General features: G+C 49.6%; 2 protein-coding genes and 1 long non-coding RNA gene across 5 annotated transcripts in view; 2 read left to right on the top strand and 1 right to left on the bottom strand.

Moving 5' to 3' along the window:
- The window catches only part of Kpna7 (karyopherin subunit alpha 7), a 22,179-nt gene extending 14,403 nt beyond the window's left edge, over positions 1-7,776 (top strand). Inside the window, exons 7-11 of one of the 2 annotated variants that reach the window (XM_070033557.1) lie at positions 21-254; positions 1,713-1,895; positions 5,591-5,737; positions 7,536-7,592; positions 7,695-7,776. In XM_070033557.1, the coding sequence (XP_069889658.1) occupies positions 21-254; positions 1,713-1,895; positions 5,591-5,737; positions 7,536-7,553 (582 nt within the window). In that variant the 3' untranslated portion in view covers positions 7,554-7,592; positions 7,695-7,776. Of the gene's footprint in view, positions 1-20; positions 255-1,712; positions 1,896-5,590; positions 5,738-7,535; positions 7,624-7,694 lie in introns of those variants that run through there. The other variant, XM_070033556.1, reaches the window with a different exon arrangement.
- LOC138834820 (uncharacterized) lies at positions 7,714-15,521 on the bottom strand. The gene is made up of 4 exons (XR_011374268.1): positions 15,173-15,521; positions 10,971-11,235; positions 10,355-10,429; positions 7,714-7,799 (listed from the first exon to the last, which is right to left on the bottom strand). It is a non-coding gene; the product is annotated as an uncharacterized lncRNA (long non-coding RNA).
- The window catches only part of Smurf1 (SMAD specific E3 ubiquitin protein ligase 1), an 87,013-nt gene continuing 84,746 nt past the window's right edge, over positions 13,255-15,521 (top strand). For both annotated transcript variants that reach the window (XM_070033555.1, XM_070033554.1), the window contains exon 1: positions 13,255-13,650. In XM_070033555.1, the coding sequence (XP_069889656.1) occupies positions 13,596-13,650 (55 nt within the window). In that variant the 5' untranslated portion in view covers positions 13,255-13,595. The remainder of the gene's footprint in view (positions 13,651-15,521) is intronic.

Raw genomic sequence — 15,521 nt, 5'->3', positions numbered from 1 at the left:
CTCTCGCCTGGCTCTTCCAGACCCCTTCTCTCCGCACCATGGGCAACGTCGTCACTGGAACGGACGAGCAGACGCAGATGGCCATAGATGCGGGAGTGCTGAAGGTGCTGCCCCAGCTCCTGAAGCACCCCAAATCCTCCATCCAGAAGGAGGCCATGTGGGCCCTGAGCAACGTGGCCGCCGGGCCCCGCCACCACATCCAGCAGCTGATCGCAAGTGATGTCCTGCCTGCTTTGGTGAGGATGCTGAGAGATGTAAGTAGCACACGTAGCCCTCCAGCCTGAGACATCTCCCAGAGGCCCAGGCCTCCCGGTCATTGCAGGCTAGAAAGGGAAGCCTAGTTCTGGCCATTCTGTTTTGTCACCAGACAAAACAAGCTTATGTCAATGGATAGGGACCCCTTGGCTCCAGAAAATGTGAGACTGTGCAAAAAATAAAAGGACTGCTGGTGTGGTTCAAATGGTAGAGTGTCTGGCCAGTAAGCCTGAGACCTTAGGTTAAACTCCAATTTGAAGAGGGAGAGACTCTCCTTAAGAGCAATTCCTGCTGTCTGAGTTTCCTTTTGCCACCTTTTAATGAATGACTTGTGATTACGCTACCTGCGTGCAATTGGGCTGCAGTGGGAAGACCATCAGGGAGGGAAATTGAGGCACGTATGCAATCCAATGGCCTCTTCTCATCTCTTGGTACTCCTAGCCTGCCTCCTATGGTTGAGGAAATGCATTTTTTTTCCCTGAGGTACCAAGGTTTGAACTTAGGGTCTCATGCCACTGGTCTCACTAATGTAGCCAAGACTAGCCTTGAACGTAAGATCCTTCCACTTTAATTTCCTGATAGCTGGGATTACAGGTTTGTACCACCATGCCTGACTTCAGAACTTGCATATTTGATTTTATTTCACATAGAGGGTAACTTTCCCCAATCATAAAACGAGATGAGCTCTCTGCCCAGGAACAGAAGGTCCATGATAAATTATGCCCATATCTCCAGGGCCAAACACTCTTGCTGCACATGAAGGATTCATTGAGCAGTATTTAAAGTCTTGTTGTTACCTCTGGCCTGACTCTGTCCCCTGGATGACATCTGTGTGTCCGTCATGGAACTTGTCCAACTTTTTATTGGGTGAGAAAGATGAGAAGTGTAGCTGTAAGCCACTGCCATTGGAAAAGTCCAAGTGTAATTCCTAGTTTATATTTGTGGCTGGACTATTTCTGTCTCTGCAGACAGACCTAGGGAAGAAGCTACCTTAGTCTCCCTGCCTCCTTGCCTGACTGAGGGTTTCATGGCTTTATATAGGCGCCATTTCCTGATCCAGAACTAGAGGCAGGGACAAGTGCAAGGAATGGGAGGATCACAGCTTGAGGCCAGCCTGGTTAGAAAGTGAGTGAGAACACACAGGTGGTACACACCTGTGGTTCCAGACACAAGGAAGCATAGATAGGCAGATTGTGCCCCCACACACAAAAACTCTAGACCCTGTGTGAAAAATAACTAAAGCAAAACACAGTTGGGAGTGTGGCTCAAATGCTGGAGCATATGCCTAGCAAGCACAAGATTCTTGAGTTCAATTCCCTGTCCTTGAAAAAAAAAAAAAAAAAGGCAGCCAGGACATTCTGCAGAAGTGACCCAGTGCTGGCTGTCGCCAGCCTGCCTGGAAAGCAAACCTTCCGTTTTTCCAGGATCCTGAGAATGTAAACATTATGTTCCTGCAGGGAGAATTCCGGGTCCAGAAGGAGGCAGTGTGGACAGTGGCTAACTTCGTCACAGGGGCCTCGGTGGACCAGTTGTTCCAGCTCGTCTACTCGGGTGTTTTGGGGCCGCTGGTGAATCTGCTCAAGGCCCCCGACGTGCGGCTGCTCCTTCTCCTCCTCGATGTCATCGCCTGTATCCTCCAGGTGTGTGCAAACCTGCGTCTCCCCGTCTACATTCTTATTTTACTTTTGTTTCTTAACATAATTTTACCAGTAAGGTGTTGTACAAGGGGGCTACCATTTCATAAGTCAGGTAATGAGTACATTTTTTTTTTGGACAATAGCCCCCTTCCTTTGCTTTCCCCCAATTTTCCCCTCCCTGCCCACAAGTTTCTCATGTGCTTACATTTGTTTTTTTTTTTGGAGGGGGGGTGGTTGGCACTAGGAATTGATTTGGGAGTCTCACACTTGCTAGGCAAGTCCAGGATGACTATGTCATTTCCTTACCTCAAATACTTCTTTTATTTTAATGTATTCATTTATTGTCAGTTGTGGAATTTGAACTTTGGGCCTGGACACTGTCCCTTAGCTCTTCAGCTCAAGGCTAGTGCTTTACCACTTGAGCCACAGTACCACTTCCAGTTTTGCTAGTGGTTAGTTGGAGATAAGAGTCTCACCGATGTTTCCTGCCTGGGCAGGCTTTGAACTGCAACCCTCAGATCTCAGCCTCCTGAGTAGCTAGGATTATAGCTCACCCTCACTGTCCCACCTGTCCACACATTCTGCAAACATCTCAGGTCCAGGTAGGGAGTAAGAGGAACCTTCACCTGCGACAGGATAGGAATGGCCTCTGAGCAGAGCTGTGAGGGAGTGAACCAGGAGTGGTGTGGGTATTGGAGGAGAGGGTATAGTGGGAGCTCAGGCCTGGAAATGCTGGATGATGAGGCCTGCAGGGCCTGGCAGACAGGAGGCAGTGATTAGTTCTGTGTAAGGTAGAGAAACCCACAGAATGTTTAAAATGGGGCAAAGCCAGTGAGCAGCCGGCCCATTAAAACAGCCTTGCTCCAGGGAGGGGCAAGAAGTTAGCAGCAGTAAATCCTGAGGATGGTGGTAACCTTGTGCTCCATCCACCTGTGTGCCTGTGAGTGGGGAAGGGACTGCAAAGCACTGACCCGTGATTCTAGAAAAGTCTTAGCTCTCACATATACCAAAATTAAATCCACTATTTTAAGTACTGTTTGAGTTTCTTCTATATTGCTGCATCACAAATTCCCATCAATTGAACTCAAACTCCTAAGCCACACCCCCTCCCCAATCCTTCTGCAGAAAGGGTCTCATACTAACTTTGCCTGGCTTGGCCTCCTATCACATTCCTCCTACCTCTGCCTCCAGGGTAGCTATGCACTACCACAGCCAGCCTCAGTAGTGTCTTAACACAAATATTTGTGTTTCTGGAGTTAGGAATCTAGGGCTGGCTTAGCTAGTATGTTCTGCTTCAGGGTTGGTGACGCATAAGGTTTAGTTAAGGTGTCACCTGGGGTGGGGGTGGGGGGCAAGCACTGTGGCTCACACCTGTGATTGGAATCCCAGCTACTCAGGAGATAGAGATCTGGAGGATTGTGATTGGAGGCCAGACTGGGCAAAAGTTACAGAAAGCTCATCTCAGCCTAATAGTATGGGTGCCTGTCATCCTAATTAATTAATATAAGAGATCATAGGTGGGAGGATCATGTTCTAAAAGTTTGCAAAAAAAAAAAAAAAGGGCAAATCTGTATCTCCTTCCTTTTGGTAGTACTAGCATTTGAACTCAGGGCCTCGTGCTTTCTAGGCAGATTCTACCACTTGAGGCATACTTCTAGCTCTTTTTACATTAGTTATTTTTCAGGTAGGGTCTCACACTTTTGCTCGGTGCTAGCCTCAGATTGCAACCCTCCTACCTTTGCTTCCATTTCTTTGCTCCAGCCAGTAACTGACTTTGAACCTTCATACAGGGCTTGAGGCTATCAAGATTTAGACAGGCAAGCCCTGCCAAAACAAAGGCACTTCGAGTATGTTTAATTTGACCAATAGCCTATTTTTGTGCTGCTGCTCATAAAATTGTAATAAAAGGGCTCTTCAGCCAGATGCCAGTGGCTCATGCCTATAATCCTAGCTACTCAGGAGGCTGAGATCTGAGGATCGTGGTTCAAAGCCAGCCAGGGCAGGAAAGTCCGTGAGACTCTTAATATGCAATAAACCACTCAGAAAACTAGAAGTGACACTGTGACTCAAGTGGTAGAGCACTTGCCTTGAGCTGAAGGGCTAAGGGACAGTGCCCAGGCCCAGAGGTCAAGCCCCACAACCGACCAAAAAAGTGGGGGGGCTCTTCAGGAGAATGATGCCAAAGTACTTTTTTTCTTCTCCTCTGTCTTTCCCCACCTCCAAATAAGCCATTTGGCCCATTTCCCTCCTGTCATAAAATGCAGCATTTGTTTCTCCAACCTTTTGTCTTTACTGTCCATTCTTTGGGAATGTTATTCTCCTGGCCAGCAAAGTGTCATTTATTATATTTGGGACACCTTCCAAACCTGGCCTCCATGTTTCTTATTACTTTCCTCTCTGATGGCTCACTAGGTTTTTCTAGTGCTGGGCTAGAACCCAGAGCCTTGTAAGTACTTGACCACCAACTTCCTTTTTTAACTCCCATATTTTTTACACTATTTATTTTTACACTATTTATTTGTCACCTTATTGGTCTCAGTGATGAAAAGACCTTCTGAGTCCCCTCCCCACCCACAGCACAGTGAGGGATGTTGTGAGCAAAACAACTCAGGTTGTTTGCTCCAAGGACTTTGTTCTTTGCCACGAGGCGGCTTCTGTGATGCGGGGGCTCCTGATTTCTCTCCTGAGGCTCCAGGGGGCACAGGACTGATCATCCACGTTACTTGAAATTCCATATTTAAAATGACTTCCACACTGGGCACTTAGCTATTCAGGAGATGAGATATGAGGACTGCATTTTGAAGCCCAGGCAGGAAACTCTGCTGAACTCTCCACTGAACTGCCAAAAAAGCCAGAAGTGGAGGTGTGATTCAAGTGGTAGAATACTAGCCTTGAGTAAAAGAAGCTCAGAGACAGTTCAAGACCCAGGACTGGCACCAAAAATAAAAACTTCCAGGGCTAGGATATAGTACCTGCCTTGCAAGTCCTGGGGTTGGATCCCCAGTACCAAAGAAGAAAGGGAAAAAAAAATACAGTTAAAAACAAAGCTCCCAAAACACAACTTCCCATTAATTAGAAGACCATTTTTACAAACTAGTCATAAAAATGTATTTAGCTAAAAAAAAAAAAAAAAGACATCATCCTAAGACCAAGTGTGGTAGTATATGCATATAATTCCAGCAGTTTGGGAGGTGGAGATCGATCATGGTCTAAGGATGGCCTGGGCAAAATCCCATCTGGCAAACTAAAAGGCTGGGAACATGGCTCAGGGTGTAGAGCACTTACCTGGCAAGCATGAAATTTTGAGTTCAAACCACAGTATGACAGAAAAAAATTGTGTATATGTATATTTGGTATAAATACCCATGTAGTCTCGAAATACTCTATTTTGTGCAATGAAAATAGGCATAAGTGAATAGCAAAGAAGCATGCGCTGATACATACATGTTTTACATGAATGTGCATGGATTTATATGCATGTAATTTCTGTGTTCTGCAGAGGGCATTATGTAATCTATATATCATATTATGTATTCGGTATATCACAAGTATGTGGCAGGGAGAAGGTGGTGCCATTTCCAGTCACCCTGGGGGTCCTGGGTCTGGTCCCCTGAGGTGACATGAAAGCTGGGTAGAGGGTCCCCCCTTCAGGGCGCCGAGGGTCTCAGGAGCTGCCCCCCCTCTCCCCCCCGCCTTAGGCAGCCAAAAAGACGCAGCAGCAGGAACGCCTGCGGCTCTTGATGGAAGAGCTGGGCGGCGTGGACCGCATTGAGGCGCTGCTAATGCACAACAACCACCGCGTGGGCCAGAGTGCACTGACCATCTTGGACAAACACTTCAACGAGGTGAGTGAGCCCCAGGACCCTGCACCCCCCACTCCACCCTACTGGGGAGGAGGAGGTGAGTACTGTGCAACTTGTCTTGTGTACATGTGTGCGTCAGTCCTGGGGCTTGAACTCAGGGCCTAGAGGCTGTCGCTGAGTGTGTGCTCAAAGTTGGCACTCTACCACTTGAGCCACAGCTCTACTTTCTGGCATTTTTTTGGAAGTGGAGATAAGACTCGTCTTACCGATTTCCCTGCTCAGGCTGGCTTCAAACCTCGATCCTTAAGATCTCAGCCTCCTGAGTGGGCTAGGATGACAAGCGTTGAGTCATTTCTGGCGAAATCATGCTTTCCTTGCCACCTTTTGGAGAGGATAGGGTGGGACAGGGAGCACTGGCCTGGCAAACCTGAGTCCCTGAGTTCAAAACCCAGGACCTCTAAAAATGTTTTCTTTTTTTTCTTGTTCTCCCATGTGTCCCTGTGGACTTGGCTGGTCATAGGACTCTGTGTGGAATTCACCATCCTTCTCCCTATGACTGGCATTTATCTACTCCAGTTCACCCAAGTTAAAGCTTGTGTCAGAGTTTGATTATTTATTGTTGTTGGCAATACCAGAGTTGGAACTCTGGGTCTCACACTTGCTAGGCAATCCGCTGCTGAATGATAATCTCCAGCTCTTTTTGTTTTAGTTAATTTTGGATAGTGTCGGATGGGTTTTTCCCTAAGGCTGGGCTCAAACTACAATTTTCTCCCCTACTCCTGCTAAGTAGATAAGACAACAGATGTGAGCCACCACACGTAGATTGTCTGTTGAGATGAGGGTCTGCTCACTTTTTGCATGAGCTGTTGAACCCTGATTTCCCCTTTCCAAGGTGCTGGGCTTGTAGGCATGTACTACCCTGCCCAGCCCTTCATTCTTTTTTTTTTTTTTTTCAAAACAGAATATTCCATCGAATATATATATATATATATATATATATATATATATATATATATATACTATATCTTGTTTAGAATGCATCCATCAGTGGACTCAGGTGGCTTCTATTTGAGTATTCTGAATAACACTGCTATGAACATGACTGAACAAATAATCTATTAGAGCTCCAGCTTTCAATTCGCAAGTGGAATTGGTGGGTCATAAGGTGTTCTGTTTTTGGTTTTGTTTTCTTTTGTTTCCTGGGGCTAGGGTTTGTACTCAGGGCTTCACTCTTGTTCAGTGTGCTTACTCATGGCCACACCTCCAGCCTGGTTTTTTGCAGTTGGGCCTTGTCTGGTTATTTTAGAGATGAAGTCTCACTTTTCTTACCCAGGCTGGCCTTGAACCTGGATACTTCTGGTTCAGCCTCCTGAGTAGCTAGAATTACAAGTGTGAGCCACTGGTACCAGGCTGGTATCTGTTTTTTTAGCTTTTGAAGAATTTCCATATAGTTTTTCACAGTAAATGTGTCTTTTCATTGCTACAGCAGTGTTGAAGGTTTCCTGACCAGCACTTGGTATTTTCTAGTGGTTTGGATAGTCATTGTCCTCATGAGTATGAAGTAATGCCTTGTGGTTTGGACTTGGGGTTTCAATTAGGCACTCTTTATTTGTCCATTGATTTTATTTTGTGTTATGTATGTGTAAAGAAAAGAGGTTTAGTTGGGCAGGTGTTCTACCACATCCCCAGCCCTTTAGGCTTTAGTTATTTTTCAGATAGGTTCTTGAGATTTTGCCCAGGTCCAGCCTTGCAGCATGATCTTCCTCTCCATGCCTCATCCACATCAGATACCTTGTCTGACTTATTAATTAAAATGAAGTCTTGTTAACTTTTTGCCCAGGCTGCTGTTGAACCGTGATGCTCTCGATCTCTGCCTCCCAAGCAGCTGGGATTACAGGTGTGAGCTACTGCGTCCAGCATGTGAATGTTCTTAATGCCATGGAACTCTTCTTTCAAATGGTGAAGGTGGGAGATCTTTATGATGTATGTTTCACCACAGACAAAACTGCACTTGAAGTGTTTCCAGGCTCTGTCCTCAGAGGGGGCTCCTGGCCACTGGCAGCAAACGAGGTGTAACAGGCTGGGCCCCTGGTGCCTGTCTTCCCTGAAGAGAAAAAACAAAACAAACCATCATTTTCTCCATCCTCTGCCATGACTGAGAGCCGGAGGTCCTGATATCAGTCTCTGAATTGAGACTGAAATCCAGGTATTCTAGGCTAACTTCTTTGAGAGGCAATACCCCAATATCTGAGTGTCACAGATGGAAAACTTTTTAAAACTTAATAAAATGTTCAGTGCTTTCACCTCTTAGTATGGTTTGGGATCTGAAAAGTCCCCCAAAGGGTCCGAGCCCATGGGGAAGGGATGTGAGGACCCGGTGACTTCCTGTTCTCTGCTTCCTGGCCAGATTCCACACATATTTTTAATTTGATTAGGATCACATTCTTTTTCTACTTTTTTTTTCCCCTGCTAACTAGGGCCTCACTCTCTAGGCAAGTGCTCTACCACTTGAACCACGCCCCCCAGTCCTTTTGCTTTTACCATGCTTTTTAGAGAGGGTCTTGCACTATTGTTGCCCAGGACAGCCTCCAGTTGTGATTCTCATATCTCTGTCTCCCGACAGAGAATTTAGAGGCATTTGCCTCTGGAATTAGAGGCATTTGCCACCACATTTGGCTGCTTTCTGAACATTTCAAAAGCATCATTTCTCCCATTTGTAGATTAAAGTTGGAAGGCTGTTTACAAATTATATCTGACAGGTTTCTTTTTTCAGTCCAGGGGTTTGAACTCAGAGCCTCATACTTGCTAGGAAGACATTCTTTAATACTGAGCCACACCTCTAGTCCTTTTCTGTGCTATTTATTTTTTTATTTTTTATTTTTTTGGTCGGCTGTGGGGGCTTGAACTCTGGGCCTGGGCGCTGTCCCTCAGCTCTTCAGCTCAAGGCGAGCGCTCTACCACTTGAGCTACAGCGCCACTTCCGATTTTCTGGTGGTTTATTGGAGATAGGGAGTCTCACGGTCTCTCCTGCCCGGGCTGGCTTTGAACCGCGATCCTCAGATCTCAGCCTCCTGAGTAGCTAGGATTACAGGCGTGAGCCACCAGCGCCCGGCTTTGTGCTATTTATTTTTGAGATGGGATCTCATTTTTGTCCAGGAAAAAAAAAAAGTCTTACATTCCTCTACTACAGTGGAGCTGGTGTGCACCACGGTGCCTAGTTTTTGATTGAGCTGGGGGAGGGGTTCCCCCTGCCTTTTCTTTTGCTTGGGCTGGCCTCAAACTGCAATCCTTCCCATCTCAGCCTCTCCAGTAGCTAGGGTTATGAGACACCATTATGCAAATTTTTAAAGACAAAACAGTTGCAAACTCTTGAAGTTTAGTCCCTCTGCCCATGTGGTCTAACTTTGATTCCACTGAAGGTTAGCCTCTTGCCTCTTTCTTACTTAACTATTCTTTATTCTGGTGGTGACACAAAGGGACTTTTGTAGTTGGGAGTTACTGATCACCAGCTGGTCTAGCAAGGTTTTAAAAAAAGCAGCAATTTGCTTTTAGGACTTGGCCTGGGTGTATATCCAGGCTGTTAGTCACCTTCTGGCTGGATGCCCTTGGGCCTGGACTTAGCCTTTTGGGGTGACTGGCAGGGTAACAATGACAGGAAGGAAGGAGTGAGTGGTGATCATCTAGCCCTGGGTGAGCAAACCCCTGGAACAACAGACCTTGCACGCGGCTGCCCCTCAGTCCTGCAGCACGGAAGAGCCATGGTCTCTGCTATCCTCCATGATGGTGCCCAAGTCTAGCTGAACACTGATGGAGGGCAGAGTGGAGGAGCAGGCAAAGAGTCCTGCGCCCGTGTCCTTGCCCAACATTGGTGGAAACATGGTTGTCAACAAAGTTTCTTAACACACACAACCATCCCCATGTATGTGTGTCTACCTGTGTACATACTTGCATTTGCAGGTAGACCCAGAACACGAGTGCAACTTCTTGGAAGGGGAAAGGAAGAAGTGAACAATTTAGAAATACAGCTCTAAGAAAATGGCTCCAAGCCCTTCTGTGAGAGCTGGTGACCAGCAGTGGGTTGGGGGCAAGGAAGGAGAAGCAGGCTTTGGGGGTGAATACTAGCAGAAGGGGGTTGGGCCGACAAGGATGAGAGAATAAATGAAGTAGTTTGTTTGCATATATGAAGATAGAACAATGAAACCTTTAGGAAGTGTGTGTGGGGGGGAGAGGAACACATTGTAAACATACCTGGAAATATCAGTTGAAAGCCCCCCCCAAACTTATGTAACTAATATAAACTAATAAAAGCCCAGATATGGGAAAATAGTATCTTCAAAAATGGACACACAGGAGAAGACTTAATTACAAACTCTTTCATAATGGGAGAATCTTGATCTGGTGAATCAAGGAATAAAAGGGTGAAGCTGGGCACGCCTGTTATCCTAGCTTCTGTGGAGGCTGCAATGTGAGGATCGCAGTTTGAGGCCAGCTCAGGCAGGCAAGTCCAAAAGAGTCTTAGGTTTATTTTACTAGCAAAAAAGCTGAAGGCAGAGGTATGGTTCAAGTTAGAATGTTAGCCTTGAGTGAAAAAGCTAAGGAAGGGAGAATACAGGTTCCTGAGTTCGAGTCCCGGGGTGAGCTGGAGCTAGTGGTACATACCTGTAACATTAGAGTTTGGGAGACTGAGGCAGGAGGACAGTGAAGTTTCAGGCCAGTTTGGGCTATATAGGGAGACTGTTTAAAAAAGGAAGGGGAAACAGTTTATGTACTATTTATAAATCATATATGTGACATTTTACATATAGAAAATTCTAGAATACTTTTCAACTAACTCCTGGCTTCTAGTTGAGACAGAGTTGACTAATCCCCAATTTCTCATTCATAGATTTTTTTTAAGTAATGAAAAAAATATTAGAAACCTCAGATACATTACATAATGTCATCTGACCTTTGGATTCTAAACCTGTATTTCTGAATTACACTACTTACAATCATACAATGAAAATTGGGGTTTTTTTTTTTTTGAATCAGTACTGGGGTTTGAACTCAGTCTTGACACTTGATAGGCAGGTTCTCTACCACTTGAGTCACACTCCCAAACCCTTTTTGCTTTAGTTATCTTTCTGGCAGGAGCTCACTCTTTTGCCCAATGCTGACGTCACACCACGATCCTCCCACCTCTGGTCTCCCAAGCAGCTAGAATCACAGCTTGGTGTTGAGCATCACCAAACCCGGCCTCACACAGTACGAGTCTGATAAAGGGTCTGGGAGTTACCTGGGAGGAAAAGGCGTTTCCTTATCAGAGCTGCTCTCCTCCAAAGAAAACAGTCTTGTTCACATGGAGTGATTCATAAACGGGAAACTGTCCAATTGCTAATTCACTTGTCCTTGAGGAACTGGACTATTTAGAAAACCTTTAACTTCTTTGTTTTTGTTTCCCAATGGAGAGAGAGAGGAAAGGGAATCCTGGTCAGTCACTGCTTTCAGTGGAGAAATTCTATGGAGGAAACATTTTCTCTCGTGACAGTTGAGGTACAAATCTGCTGAGATCAAGAACTATCATTTACTATCACTTAAACGATTTCTTTGTAAAGTACTTTCATGGATATCCTCTCTCCCTTCTCTCCTCCCTCTCTCTGCTTCTCTCTCCCACCATCTCTTCTGTACTAGGGAATGGGGAAGCCAGGGCCTTTCTACTTCTCAACCTTGTGTTTTGTTGTGTTTAGAAGGCAGGGTCTTGGTATCTAGATCACGCTGTACTCTAGACTCATGATCTTCCTGCCTCAACCTCTCAAGTGCTAGAATTTACAGGTGTATGCCACCATGCCCAGCTGAATATCTGTATTTGTACTATTTATAAGCCTGAGTTGGTGTCAATCTCTGGTTTATAGATGAGGAAGTTGGACATCCAGAGATTTAAAGGGTCTCAGGCTAGCAAGTAGGAGAGCATGTCAGCCCATCAAGCTTATGTCTGTCTGACAGCCCTACTCTGGAAGTTGTCAGGGAAGTCATTGCTCTGGGATCTCTCATGGTTCTTGAGTGTGTTGGAATTAAGTTTGCTATGTATTTTGTGGGCTGGAAATGCATTTTAAGAAGCAAAATAGTTTATTACTCTCTAGGTTTAAGTAAAAATGTTTGGGTGACCAGGAAATCAGAACAGGAGGAATGAAAAGTAGATTACAGGCGCTCTCCTTTGGTACTAGGTTTGAACTCAGGGCTTTTGCTCAAGAGGCAGGTGCTCTATCACTTGAATCTCACCCCCAACTCTTTTGTACTTTCGTTATTATTATTATTTTTTTGTCAGTTGTGGGGCTTGAACTCTGGGCCTGGGCACTGTCCCTTAGCAATTCAGCTCAAGGGTAGTGCTCTACCACTTGAGCCACAGCGCCACTTCTGGTTTTCTAGTGGTTTATTGGAGATAAAAGTCTCATGGTCTTTCCTGCCCAGGCTGGCTTTGAACGGTGATCCTCAGATCTCAGCCTCCTGAGTAGCTAGGATTACAGGCATGAGCCACCAGTGCCCAGCTTTGCACTTTATTTCTTGGAGAGGGTCTCAATATTTTTTGCCAAGGGTGGCCTCAGACTTCACTCCTACCTCTGGCTTGCTGAGTAGCCAGCCATGTGCCATCATGCCCGGCCCTATAGGACTCTGTCATCCTTGAGGCTTTGGTCTACAGCACATACAGACTTTCTTTTTGTGTACAGCCTGAAGATTAGTCCTGATTTATAGGCACTACCCAAACCCTAGGAATCTTCTGAGTGAGAAGCCAAGGCAAGAACTTTGCTGGTACTAGGATTTGAAATCAGGGCTTCACTCAGGGCTTGTTTTGCTGGTGCTCAACCACTTGAGCCACACTTGCAGCCTGCCCTTTTTTTTTGGCTGGTTAATGGAGATAAGAATCTCAAAGACTTCTGCCGTAGCTGGCCTCGAACCAAGTACCTCCAGGCTTCAGCCTTCTAAGCAGCTAGACTTTCAGGTGTGAGCCCCTGGTGCCTAACTGCAGCTTTCCCTTTTCAACTTCCAGGGCAATTTCTTTTTAACAAAATAACTTAATTCCATATTCTAGACAACTGGCCGGTTTCATAACTTTCCCTTGTCTTTTATTTGCACCAACAACCCCGTCTCCATGTCTCCTTGTCAGTTCTATTACGAATTCCATATAAAAACACGGTGGCTCACGCCCATACTCCCAGCAGCAACTCAGGAGGTGGAGGGAGGAAGATCCAGGTTCAAGATCAGCTGGGCAAAAAGTACAAGACCCCATCTGAACAATGCAAAGTCAGACAAAACAAACAAAACACATGCAGAGGCGATGGCGAGCCGGACCGAAGCCCTCCTGAGCTCGGCGAGCACCCACAGGCCTGACTTTCGCCGCCTCTCCGGGGCGGCTGCACGGCTCAGGGCCCCACGCGCCCGCGGGTGACGGGTGACGCAGAGGCGCGCCCCGCCCCGACGTGCCGGGGGCGCACGCGCACGCAGGCTCGGGGGCGCGCAGGGCCGGGCCGGCGCGGCGGCGGGCGCGCGTGCGGCTCCGGGAGGCGGCAGCGCGGCGGAAGCGGCGAGGGCGGCGGGCGTCCGGCTCTAAGGAGGCGGAGGACGACGAGGAGGAGGAGGAGAAGGCGGCGGCGGCAGCGGGAGCTGCGGTCCGGGCTCGTCTGGCAGGACCAAGGGTCGGGGTGTGGGGCCGAGCACGGAACCCCCCCCTCCCACACACACCCCCGGCTCGACCACCCTGTCGGCCGCCCCGACGCCTGGGCCGCGGAGTTCGTGTCCCGGCTCGGACCCCGGCGCCCAGCCTGGAGCCGTAACCTTGAGGCGGCGGCGCCGGCGGGGCTGGGCCGGGCCGGGCCGGGGGGCGGCGGCGGCGCTGGATCCACGGTTGCCGGAACGTTGGCGGGAGATGTCGAACCCCGGGACGCGCAGGAACGGCTCCAGCATCAAGATCCGCCTGACAGGTAAGGCCGGACCCAGGCCCGCCCGCCGCCCCGGCGCCCCCTCTCCGCGCAGCCCGGGCATCCCCCCGCAGGGCGCCCTCGGATGTCGCCCTTCCCCACGCCGCCCCGGTCCCCGGACCTCGTCACTCCCCCCCGCCCCCCTCGGCGAGAGCCCCTCGCTTCTCCCTCCGGCCCCGCCCCCGGCGCCCCGCCTCCTGGATGCTCCCCTTCACCCCCCCCCGCGCTTCCCTCCCTCTCCCCCACACCTGCCCCTAGCTTCTCCCGGCCCCCCCCTCCGTCCCCAGGCCACGCCCCCGCACCGAGACCACGCCCCCTGGCTTCACTCGTTTCCTCCCCCCCATTCCTGCCTGTGGCTTCTCCCAGTCCTGCTCCCTCCTTCCCCCCATGCCCCCCTCCCTGTCAAGGCAACGCCCCCCTAGCCTCGCTTCCTCCCCCCACCCCTCACCTGCCCCCGGTTTCTCCCGGCCCCACCTCTGTCACCGAGGCCTCGCTCCTGACTTCACTCTCTTGCTTGTGTCCCCCCCCCCAATTCCTGTCTCTGGGTTCTCCTGGCCCCATCCCCCGACGTCAAGGCCACCCCAAGGCATCTAGGCAATACCCTCCGGCTTCACCCTCCCCCCTGGGTCCCTCCTAACTGCCCCTGGCTTGGCTTCTCCAGGCCCCGCCCCCGGCCTCGAGGCCGTGCCCCTGTTGGTCCCCCCCACCTGCTCAAGGCCTCTTCTGCCCCCCCCCGCCTCGAGACCACGCCCCTTGGCTTCACTTACCTATCCCCCCCCCCCTTCGTGTTCCGGGCTTCTCGGGTCCCTGGCTTCCCTTCCCTCCCCTGATTCGTCCCCCCTCCCCCACACCTGTTCCTGGTTTCTCCCTGGCCCCGCCCTCTCCCTGGCCCCGCCTACTCACTGCCCCTTTTTTTCTCCCTCCACCCCTCTTCAACCCCCGTATTCTTCCCCTGCTCTCCCCCACCGGCTTCCTCCCTCGGCCCCACCCCTTGCTCCACTCCGCCCCCTCGCTTTTCCCTTGTCCCTGCCCTCTCTTCTCACCCACCACCTTCCCACCGTCTTTATGTCTTTCTTCCCTCGTCCCCAGCCTGCTCTCACTTTTCCCTTCTGTGCAGCCCTTACTTTTACTCCCACCCTCTCCTCCCCACTCATGTACTTGTTCCCTTATTTCATCCCTCTTGGATCCCCATCTCCAGCCCACCCTCTCCTCTGTCCTCTTTCTGGCTTCCCGCCCCCGGCCTTCTTCCCCCTCCGGCCCCGCCCACTCTTTCCCCTAGGCCCCGCCTCTCATTTCCACTTAGTCCCGCCCTCGCTTATCTCCCCGACTCGCCCCCACGCTTCTGTCTAGCAGCCTCCACCCTTTCTTTCCTACAGCCCCGAATTCCTCCAGCCTGGCTTGGAGGGAGCGGCTCCTAGGCCTGTTCTTGCTTTCCCCCTGGTCCAGACCTCACCCGTCTGGTGCATTTCCTTTTTCCTGAGGCCAGGCCACTGTTTTCTGTCCCTTCTGCTTCATCCCTTCTTACCTGGCCCTTGTTGCAATTCCGCCCCATTCACTCTCCCTCACACACTAGGGGCTATGTAGCCGCTCTGCGCTGGTGCAGGCCCCTAGATTCTCTGAGTCTTCAATGGAATGCCTATGTTTCCTAGGAGGCTCTGTAGTGCCACCTTCAAGGGTGGGCGCGAAGCTCTGCTGTGGGCCTGTGACGTGGTTGTGATTTGGATGCCTAGAGGAGCGAGATGCCTGTTGTAGTGGCTCCTTCTCCGGGGCTCCCCAGGTTCCCGGCCACACTGCAGCTCGGCTTCCCTTCTCACTCTGCAGTCCTGGCTGCGGGCCTCAGCCTCCTCCCCTTGCACCTCCCTGCCCTGCCTGTG

The sequence above is a fragment of the Dipodomys merriami genome, unplaced genomic scaffold, assembly GCF_024711535.1.
Source record: "Dipodomys merriami isolate MVZ:Mamm:240054 unplaced genomic scaffold, mDipMer1.0.p SCAF_22, whole genome shotgun sequence".
NCBI lineage: Eukaryota > Metazoa > Chordata > Mammalia > Rodentia > Heteromyidae > Dipodomys > Dipodomys merriami.
This window is presented reverse-complemented; position numbering and strand designations above follow the sequence as displayed.